General features: G+C 28.5%; 1 protein-coding gene across 1 annotated transcript in view; it reads left to right on the top strand.

Annotated features, from left to right (window-relative positions):
* LOC110282148 (uncharacterized) overlaps positions 1–12,186 on the top strand; it is a 92,969-nt gene that overhangs the window by 64,384 nt on the left and 16,399 nt on the right. Inside the window, exon 3 of the mRNA XM_043046232.2 lies at positions 4,341–4,482. Coding sequence (XP_042902166.2) covers positions 4,341–4,482 — 142 coding nt within the window. The remainder of the gene's footprint in view (positions 1–4,340; positions 4,483–12,186) is intronic.

Genomic DNA, 12,186 nt, shown 5'->3' with positions numbered 1-12,186 from the left:
CATTCACCGGTGAAAGTCAACAGCCACCGATTTCGGTCTTCCGCCGTGACATACATATATATATATATATAATATATATTTGTTCACATTTTAGAATTAATAAAATTAGTTAAATAGTTCTTGATGAGTAAAGTTTAAAAAATAACAACATCACAGCATCACTGACATTTTGGTTTTTATCATTAACTATTATATTGCTTACGAGGATTAAAAACTTGTTTACTCTAACATTGAAGGTACTTTACATCAACATTAAATCCAATAATACTATAGAAGTATCAAAAATTATTGTGATTTAATTTATTTTTATGAAATTATATCATAGGTGGTAAATTTCTTTGATTTGCGTTAAAAATTTTCAAGATCACCCGAAAAATACAAAATCAACAACAAAGTTTTGAGGTAAGGTAATATGTTCAGAGAAATAAAACTTGAAGAAAATGTCCACACCTTATGAAAAAATGCATGTTTGTTCTTTGTTTAATTTTATGTATTGCGATAACTATTTTTTATCTAACTAAGTATATCTTTCGAACTACTCAGGTTAACGAAAATTCTGTCATTGGAATATCTTTATTTGTTTAGTATCCCTGTTTGGTGTAAGAAAAACTGTTTAAATAGTTTGTTTTCACGGACACAATTTTTGAGGTAGAAACGTTAACAATTAATAAAGCTACACTGTAAAATCTTAATCTTAATAATCTTAATGTATCTTAACAAGGAATGGTGGCAATTAGTTTACATAAAAAGTAATAAATGGAATAATCAAAGATCGAGGTCAGATCTTGACGCAGTGAAACACAAAGAATGTTCCTTTTGAGTTATGAAGATTGGTGTTCAGTAGCACTAATCGAATTAAACTTTATTATAAGAATACGATATGATGCATATAAGAGTCAGTAATACTATTTTTACGACACAATTTACCGTGAAAACTGTTACATTAGGATTTATACACGCACTAATTGTTTGAGTAAAATTAGTTTGTAAATCAAAAATACACATAGTACAATTAGGCTTAAAAGAAGAACACGACGAATTAGGCTTAATAGAAGAGAAACAAATAGAAATAGGGTATTATAAAAATATTTAATACAATTGAAATATTACACAAGTGAAAAATTCTATTTTTGTTGATCCATAGCAGTGAGCAAGACAATCATTTCTTACTCAATTGTGTGTACCCAAAATTCACCAAAATAAGTGTTTTTGAATATGAATGTGAGCTTGGTGTCTTTATTTAAGCACACACTTTAAATTGCATATGAACTCTGAGCTTGAAATTAAGTGCTCCTCCACACAATTATTTGGGTACACACAATATCGATTCCTATTATAGAGAAAACCATTTACTTATGTGCAGCGCAACTTAACTCTCAAATAAGTATACAATCTTTTCTACCCAAGTCTAAATTTTTGATGCTTTTCCTTTGATGGACCAACATAATCAGCAATTTCATCACGAACCATTATTTTTTTGATGGTAACCAACATAAATAGCCATCACCCCAATGTTGCAATTTTTACTGATTTATGATATTCCAACATAAGAATAGCAACTTGTTTAGATGGTTTGCTGATGTTGAAACCTCAGAATTTTCCATCATAGTTTCTTAGAAATCAAATGTTGGAAAGATCTTGAACCACCATGTAAGAATTTGGACTGATTTTTGATGAGCTAATGTAAAAAAATGAAATTATTTTGATGGTATGAGGTTTTGATGGCTGCTGAATGACCGATATATTTATAATTATTGTTAAACCCTCATAGAAATGCTCTGTTGCACCATTTTGGACCATCATGAATTTCCATCATAGTACCTTAGAAATCAAATGTTGGAATGATCATGAACAACCATCATCCCAGTGTAGGAATTTGGACTGATTTATGATGGCCCAACAGAAAAAAAACGAAATTGTTTTGATGGTATATTCCTGTGAACCAACAAGAATTTCTATTAAATCATCATGGAAATGTATAGTTGGAACCATCATTGACCATAATGAATCATCATGAATTGCTGGTCCATGAGAGTCAAACCTCTCTTGATGGTTAACCATCATAGTATTAAAGTAGCATTTCCCATCTTCGAATGATGGAAATTTGCGGCATATCAAAATCATGAACATATAATGAAAAATGTTGTATGATGATGACCATCAAATGATGTTGGACCATCATGAATCGCACTGAAACAAACAGAAACCATAAATATGTTTTGATGGAAATTTAAACTTGGGTATCTTTTTCTAGAGGTATGTGTCCCAACTATTTAATCGATAATTTTTTCTTTATTTTATTTTCTCTGAAACGAGCCGCTTTATTGCAACCACAGTTAAAAGTCATTTATCCAAATTAATTTCAAACAAAATTATTATTTTTTTCTGGAAAAATTTGCATTTGTGATAGAACAAATTTCATTTACTAAGAACATTGTAGTTTTAAGTAACAAAATTTATTTCTTTCGTTCACGAAAATTGATTTATAGAACTTAAATTCAGTTAACATTCAATGTTTCCGTGCAGTAAAAAGAAAAGTATTTTTATTTGTTTAGTTCATTGAAATTCACTTGTATGGATTTACAAGTTTTAGATTTACTCATTCTAGTTTATTCTGATAAGCACATTTAAAATAATTAATTAATTTATATATAGTAATAATTTGGAAACCACAAAAATATATAAATTTTTAATTATTTACTATAAATTGAAATATTGATAAATATTTAGTTTTTATCGCTATTTAAGACACTATCTCCTTCGAATTGAGCTGTTTAATCAATAAATAACAAATTATAAATATTGCTTAGTTAGTATATTTATAAGAAATTTATCTTTAAGAAAAGTAATTGTTGCGCATTTATAATAAAAATATGATGATGTATAATAATGACGCGTAGATCATAAATATAAAATTTTAAATTTTAATTTTATAAATTATTTTTTTCTATGCTAACTGCAAAAAGTATGATGACTAAGTATTGTTCTCTTTTTATTCAAAATAAAATAAAGTTAGTTAGAAATATTAACGCAGAGTGAAGAGATTTATTTCCGTAACCATATCCGATTACTTACGTACTTGGAACTGAAAATGTATGATGACTAAGTATTGTTTTTTATAATTCAAAATGAAATAAAATTAGTTAGAAATATTAAAACAGAGTGAATTTCCGTAACCATATCCGATTATTTACGTATTTGGAACTGAAAAAGTATGATGACCTAAGTATTGTTTTTTATAATTCAAAATGAAATAAAAATAGTTAGAAATATTAAAGCAGAGTGAAGAGAATTATTTCCGCAACCATATCCGATAATTTACTTATTTGGAACTGAAAAAGTTTGATGACTAAGTAATGTTTTTTATAATTCAAAATGAAATAAAATTAGTTAGAAATATTAAAACAGAGTGAAGAGAATTATTTCCGTAACCATATCCGGATATTTACGTATTTGGAACTGAAAAAGTATGATGACTAAGTATTGTTTTTATAATTCAAAATGAAATAAAAATAGTTAGAAATATTAAAAAAGAGTGAAGAGAATTATTTCCGTAACCATATCCGATTATTTTCGTATTTGGAACTGAAAAAGTATGATAACTAAGTATTGTTTTTTATAATTCAAAATGAAATAAAATTAGTTACAAATATTAAAACAGAGTGAAGAGAATTATTTCCGTAACCATATCCGATTATTTTCGTATTTGGAACTGAAAAAGTATGATGACTATGTATTGTTTTTTATAATTCAAAATGAAATAAAATTAGTTAGTAGTATTAAAACAGAGTGAAAAGGATTATTTTCGTAATTATCAGGGGGGAGGGGCTAGGGGTAGTGGAAGTTAAGTCAATATCAAATTGGACGCCTTATTATTTACAGAATAATTTGAATTAGTCATTGCGCACATTTCTCAGTTAAGCTGTTACCTATCTATCTGTAGCTAGGGGAGCTTTAGGACGCCCTACTGTTTTCAGAATAATTTTAATTATTCATTGCACACATTTCTTAGTTAAGTTGTTACCTATCGATCTGCTGCTGGGTGAGCTTTAGGACGCCCTGCTATTTACAGAATAATTTTAATTATATCAAAAATTTAAAATATACTAATTTAAACAAAAATTCAAAATATTAATTTAAACAATTTTAGTTGAAGCGGAATAATTTTAGTTAGATCAACAGTTTGAAATGTTATTTTTTTAAAATTTTTACGCTTTTATTTATTTTTTTAAAATTATTACAAATATCTCTGTTAATAATCTTTTGTGTAAAAAATAGAAAATAAATTTTCGAAAAATGTGATCCACCAAAACAATCTGTGCAGCCTTCATTTGTTGTAGGTGGTGAAAGAGTGCCTAAAAGTGACCAACAAAAAGGAAGTCGAATGTATTTGTCTTTACATCCTTCTTCTTCATCCACTTCTGATAATAATTCGGAAGATTCAGACACCAGAAAAGCCTCTTTAGAAGGCCAAAATAGTGAGTACTTGATTCTTTTAGGTTTTTTAGTTACCAGATTGAATAATGAATCAATTTTTTGTCTTTGAAATCCTACCATTAAAATCACTCAATAAAAGATTCTTTAGAAGATCAAAATAGGGAGTATTTTGGCTCTTTTCACCATTGGTCAGTGAATTAATTTTTTGTTTTTGCAAACATATTATTAAAACCACTCGATATTTCGAGATTTTCATCATGATGAAAAAAAACTTGTTTGCAAGAAAGAAACAAAAATAAATAAATAAAATAATCCTATGATTAAAATCACACAAGAAAAGCTTCTTTAGAAGATCAAATTAATGAGTACTTGAATCTTTTAGGCTTTTTAGTTACAATCCTACGATTAAAATTCCACAATAAAAGCTTCGAAATCAAATTAGTGAGTAATTGATTCTTTCAGACATTTTTGTTACCAAATTGGTCGGTGAATTAATTTTTTGTTTTTGCAAATATATGATTAAAATCAGTCGATATTTTGAGATTTTTATCATAATTTAAACAAACTTGTTTTCTAGAAAGAAACAAAGATAAAGAAATAAAATAATTCAAATTTCTTATACAAACGACCATCAGAATGGAAGTTCTTATACAACTGGGTTTAGACACGTAATTTTAATGAATTTTCAGTTTAGTTCTTTTTAGCCTTCTATCCCATATGAAATAAATTATTCCAAAGAAATGATGATTTCACTTGAACTTACAATATTTTTATTTATTCAAGAGAAGAAAAGTATTCTCTAATGAATTAAAATATATTATTTGTTTAAACCTGATTTTAATTATGTTTAATTTTACGAATATCTTGCAATCTTTAAATTACAAATTTCGATACAAAAATAATGGATATATGTAAATTTTTATGAATGTTTACTATTTATTTAAATTAAATGCACAATAAATATATAAATATAGTGCAAAAACACTCCAACCAACTTTTCTTCTGTTGGTTGTATTTTCACTACGTACTAAAGTTTTATTTTTAATAGGTGCGCTCAAACATGCTAATTGCTTAATTATGGCATCACTTTTTTCTAAAAATGATGGCCGTTAAATCAGAGAGATTTTTTTGCTTAAAAAAATTGCATCTACTTATGAAACCAAAAGATAATTTCGTGATAAAAATAAATATTTTTTAATTTTTAATACTTAATTTAAATAATATATGATGAAAAATAACTAATGATGACAATGAAAAATAATTTGATGACAATGAAAAATATTAAAACGGAGCAATTGATGTTTAAATGCAAAGAACTTTCGTAAACGTATCCTAAAGTTTCATTCATACTTTTTAGATGATTTTCCTTATAAAATATGTTTCTATCATAAGAAGCATGTATTTTATTTTGATTTTAGAACAGAGATTGAAATAAAATATTATATTCAACGAATGTTATTGATAAAATGTGTCAAATAGGCTTTTATTTCTTAATTTATTCATTTATTCAATTTCGATACTACACATACGAGAGCATGAATTTGGATTAATATATTTATTAATTATTCAATATGTATTTTAATATTTAAGCAATAAAAACTTAAATAAATATACTTAAGAAAGAAACAAAAAAACGCAAAGAAAGTTTTGTAAAAGACATCCTTGTTCGTTTCGAAAAGCAAAACTATTCGAGTAAACATCAGAAATAGCTCCTTATACACTATAGTTAATAGTTCTCTTTCTCGCTATATATAAAAAATAAATAAATAAAAATCCTATGATTAAAANATAAATATATATATATATATATATATATATATAAAATCTCCTATATAAAAACTCATTACTTGTATGCTTAAATAAAAAAGTATTGCGTATAAACTCGTGCAAAACATGTCATTATTAAGAAACTAAAATACGTCTAATAATTTGATCTAGTTATTGCAATATAATATATTATTTGATATATTAAATATTCTATATTTATATAATATATCGTCTAAACTATTCAATTGTCGAATTTGAATTATATAGTGCCTAATTTAACCAATTAATACGCGAACATAAACAAGTGCAAACCAGTTTCAGTCTTGTAAAAACAATAAAGTATCACCTGCTAATTGAGATTTTTCATAGAATCTGATAGTCCGTCTAATAATTTGGCAGGGACTGTATGTACATTAATATTTGTGAGCCAGCAAAATTGATTTATTCCATGCATAACGATAATAGTTAAACGATTTTGTAAGACGCTAATCAATGCAACTTTTCGCTTCGTGTCTCTATAATTTCTCCATATGTAAATATCAACCATGATTTATCAGTACCTTATATTGCTAAACAATCAAGTATGATATCTGAAGGCACAATTTTTTTTCTTCAATCATATTTAGATCTGCCATCGTTTATTTATTGTTTATAGGAATTACACAGATTTGCAGGCTTGTTTGCTCAATTTAAGCTTTGTCAAATAGAATGACAGCACAATACATAGCACGAAGGGGTAACAGCGGGTGAAACCGGTCTGCCATCAATAATGCTTTACAATAAAATGAAACTCTACTGCCAGAACAAGAAGATAGAAACTGAGTGTGTCTTTTAAACCACGTCATTTTTATTATCAACTTATATTGTTCCCAAATCAAGACCTTTTATTTCAAAATATGTGCTTCTCAGCTGAGAGTCAAACTATTTGCACAGAAGTTGCCTTCAAGAGTACAGTACTGAATGCAGAGTGTTTAAATGTTTTTAACCACTCTACTTAATTATCTCATTTTGCTAATTTTTAAATCTCAAGATATAAATTACGCCAAAGCACTTTGCTTAAAATACACTGTATTTCAGAAAAAAATATTATTTTCATAAATAAATGCATAAATTAAATTTCAAGTAAAATTCATCAAACACTTACAAATATTCTAGTGCATTATTTTTTACTTTTTGAGTATGGAGGATTTTTCTGCTTCATTAAAAATAAACGTTCAACGAAAGTGAAAATTGAAGTATTGTTTTTAATGAATAGACATTTAAATGAATCAATCCAAACGTCACATTTTTTGAGAATAAACTTTCAGCTGTACTTATAGAAATGATCACTAAACTTATTGAACTTTTTCAACTGTTCGGTGCGTTCATTACTCGTTTACTTTCGATACTCGATGGCCGCTTCGAATCACGGGATATGAGGCAATTCATTATTAAACATAATTTATGCTATTTATTTGAATTAAAATATTTTTACAAGTTCCGCTTTAAATTATAACGTCGTTATAAATTATTATATACACACGTCGTTACCTACATTATAATTAGATAAGATTCTGTTTTCATTTTGAAGAAACATTTCCATCCCTATAGTACATCATTTCAGTATATAGCATGGTTCGTCTTGCTTTTGCCTATAAAAAATATTTCGTCCTTATTTTTTGCTTTTTGTTCCAGAACTTTGAGCGTGTTCAAAACATTCTAACTTCTACGAATACAAGTGCAAGTTTTTAAAATAATAAATTTTAAGAATAATAAGTTAAGATCTGTTTTCATTTTGAAGATAATTTGAATCATTTTAGTAGCATTTCTTTCCCTGCTTAAGTATATCATTTCAATATATAGCATGGTTCGTAGTTGCCCAGCTTTTGCTGATAAGAAATATTTTGTCCTTATTTTCAGCTTTTTGTACTGGAATACAAGTTCCAGAACGTGTTAAAAACATCCCAACTTCTAAGAATACAAGTACAGGTCTTAAAAATAATAGATTTTAAAAATCGAAAGATTAGGGTTTTCTGTTCACCATTTTTTGATTTTAAATTTAATAATGCTAGTAAAAATCGTAAGACTCAATTTAACAAAATTGTTCAAGTTGTTAATCTTGTTTCAAACTTTTGGTCATTTTATGAAAAATAAACTCAGCATTCTGCTGTGGAAATTATTTTCTAAATAAGACCTATTTGCTAATTAGAATGTGGTGTTAAAGATAAACAGCATTTTTGTGTAAAAATTTCCAGTCAGATTGCATTGAAAACATTTATTTCTTTTAAATTCTTATACTTTTCATTTCATTTATTGGTAAAATGAAAGTGCTTTTAACTGTTTATTTTCGTTTATGTAAAGGTTTAGTTTCTTAATCTTATGTCCTTAATTTCAGATTATGATGTATTACTCTCTTATGATTTATTTATTTTTCTATACATTTATTCTTCAATTTTGAGATAGCATACGATTTAGTTTTGAATTGTTTTATTGCTGCATAAAAATAACTATTAATATCAAATTTTTGAAAGCTCATTTCGATTTGTTTTTAAAATCAAGAATGTATTTCTGATGTCAAGAAAGTTCAGGTTTCGAGATTTTTTAATGGAAGTACGCGTGCCCGTACTCCCATTAAAAAATCTAGCAAAATTAAAAAAATCTAGATTCCTGCGCCCTACCAATCAGGCTACCCCGGCCCAATCAAATGTGTTTGTATTGAACCAAAAAAAACGACCTGATTTGTCCTGAATTTTTTTGTAAGATATTATCCTTTTTTTTTTTTTTTTTGTNTTTTTTTATTTTTTATTTTTTTTTTGAACCACTACGAAGCTTATATGCAGTAAAATATTACTTGTTAAATATTTACATTATAGTTCTACATTTTTTCTTATAAAAATTCGCGTTTCAAATAACTTGAATTAGGTTTGTTACGGAGCATTTGATGATGTTAAAATAAAGATAATGATAATTTCCATTAAAACAATATTTTTAAAGATTTTAACGCAGTTATTTTTAAATGTTTGTAGTCAGTTAATAAAATTGCGTATATAATGTAATATAATGTAATGATATTGATATATATTGTTAAAATAAATGTGATATTGAAATATTAACGATATTTATAATTTTTTGCTGTTAAGATATTATTGATATATTTAGTTTTATGTTTATCTAAATACAAGTTCTGTTTAAACGCATAAAATATACAGTTTCTGCATATATAAATAATGAAGAAAAATATATTCTGTCATGAATAATTTAGAATAATAGGTTTTTTAATGCTTCCTGATCTAAATTTATTCTTCATTTAATTTTTAACGGGGAAAATAATTAATTTGTAATAATTAAGCAATTTTACCATAGTTAAAAATACTAAGCATTTTAGTAATATTTAGCACAAGGTTAAAATGTTTTATCAGAGCTTTGATTTGTAAATGGGAAAATAATAATGAAAAAATCTTATTTTTTTTACTTAATTTTTTCAAAAAAAGTCATTAACTGATTGAAAAGGTATCTTAAATAATTCATCAAACCCTGGGATTGTCGTTTTCCTTTCTTCATTTTATATGTTACCAACTCTTGTTTTAGTCAATCAAAATTAAAATTTGCTTTTCCAACACAAACGGTTTTTTTTTTTTTTTTTTTTTTTTTTTTTTTTTTTTTTTTTTTTTTNTTTTTTTTTTTTTTGTAAAATTATATTAGATATAAAATTTTCCTTTTTGAATAGTGAAGCATCAACTCCATAACTTTTCTGTCACCACCTAATTCTATTACTTCTACTAATTCTGTGACTCGACTCTACTAATTCTGTGACTCGACTCTACTAATTCTATTACCTATACACTGAGCTCTGCCGATTTAGATGCCTGCCATAATTTTCATGACTTGTAGGTGCTTTACTTTCTTTCCATGCGTGCTCTAAATATTTTGTTTTGATAAACTTTTTATGAAGTTAATTAATTGTCTTATTTAATTTTGTGAACGGCAGATCGCTGGACATGTAAATGGGCTATCCATATAAACGGTTGTGCATCAGAAGTGGAATTCTCAGCTGTAGATGGCGCCACTGGAACAATCATTGGCCTATGACAAACACAGCATTCTGATCGCCCTTGTATTATCTGGTACTAACAGCACGATATTAACCCTGATCTTTGCCCCCACTTAGTCCTCATAATGCAGCCAAAATTACCATCCATGCATTGATTGATTGAAGAAACAACTTAAAATAAAAAGAATTGCCAAAAAGTTTTTTGTTCTTCCTCCGTATGAAATAAAATGTTGACTCCAAAATGTGTAACATCCCTATAGCTTGTTTTCCCGATCGAGTAGCACAGCTTTTCTAAGAACGAAATAATACAATGGTAATAAGAGAAAAGTATCGTAAAAATGCGTCCTAAACTAGTCGCACAACTCATCTGTGAACATCAAAATGAAGAAAAAAATGATCCAAAATAAAGCACAATCTAGTAACGAAAGTCAAATCTTGTTGAGTTGCCGAAAGATTTATGAATAGAGATTCATTCAATTTAAAAAGCGTTTTTCATCCTTTTATTACCGTCCTTGAACCCAATTTTTTGCGGCTACCAATACACTTGTAATTTTGAACCCCATTCACAAGACTACAGAATCAAGCATTGGAAGAAATTCGTGGAGGAATTTTGATGGAACTAACCCTCTCTTGGGTTGCATGGAAAGGAATACCTCCCACGGATAGTCCTGGCGGCAAGAAAACCCATAATCCGTCTATCGCCAGCACTGTGGTCAGTGCGACACCCCGTGCGGAATTCGCATCGACCAGTCATGGCTGAGATTTGAATCTGCTTCATCTCTTTGGAGGGTGAACTCTCTATCCCCCGAGCCACCACGGCTCAGGGCAACACCTCCTAGAAAGAACAGGCCTCAGCACGGGTTACCATAAATATCCCTTAGTAGTCCAAACGTAATGACATATTTCGTATTTTCAACCACTGCGCAGCTTAGTACCCCTAACGTAATGACATCTTTCTTATTTTCCGTCTACTGCGCAGTTAACTTCGTCACATCGGTCTACTAAATTGATCCGTGCTGAGGCCTTTCTGCTTCCAGGAGGTGTTGCTCAGGGGCTGCACTAAGCTCACAATCATGAATAAATCATAGATAAGTGAAATTACGAGACCCAGACCACTAGCCTGATTATATTTCCCAGATTGCTTTCCGATTTTTGTTAGTCAAAAAACAAAATAAAGATTTGTCTATCCAGAGGAATTTCGTTCTGTTAACACTGGTTAATTAGGGTTTGAGATAACCCTTTTGAACCAGTAAGATTGACACTTATTACACTGTAAAAAATTCCGAGCTATGTTGCGCCAAACATTAGTATTCATTTGCTGGCCACATAAATTGGTGTTCAGTTTTACTATATATTGGTGCTTTCACTAGCTCCAAACAACGAGAGAAGGTTACACCAAAAATGGGATTTTGAAAGAATCAAAAAGCAGTGAAAGGTTGCACCAAAAATCAGTGTTTTGAAAGGAACTAAAAGCGGAGGAAGGTTGCACCATTATTAGGTATTTTTAAAGCGCCAAAAAGCAGAGAAAGTTAGCATCATTATTAAATATTTATTTTTAAAGAAAGAGAAGATAATTTAAATCAAACTTATATTAATCAAATTATAATTTAATTATTTAAATCTATAAAAATTAAAACAAAAATTATTTTAGATGTGTTATGCAATATATATGTATGTATAAAACCAAACTAAACTCAGTGGCGCGACAGCCCAAGAGGGCTAAGGCTTACTGCGCCCATCTCAGTTTTCTTGACCTTGAGCTCTGGGGTGCAGGAGCAGATGTTCCGGTCAGGTGGTCAGCCAAACGCGGAACTCCCAGTGTTTAGTTCCCAAGCATGTTTGGTACTCATTTATCGACCCAATAAAGGGATGAAAGGCTGAGTCTACCTTGCCCGCCCCGAGGATCGAACCAGGGACCTTTATATATATATATATAGGTTGTGCATCAGAAG

Source organism: Parasteatoda tepidariorum, chromosome X1 (assembly GCF_043381705.1).
Source record: "Parasteatoda tepidariorum isolate YZ-2023 chromosome X1, CAS_Ptep_4.0, whole genome shotgun sequence".
Taxonomy (NCBI): Eukaryota; Metazoa; Arthropoda; class Arachnida; order Araneae; family Theridiidae; genus Parasteatoda; species Parasteatoda tepidariorum.
The sequence above is the reverse complement of the archived record's forward strand: the minus strand, read 5'-3'. Positions and strand labels throughout refer to the sequence as shown.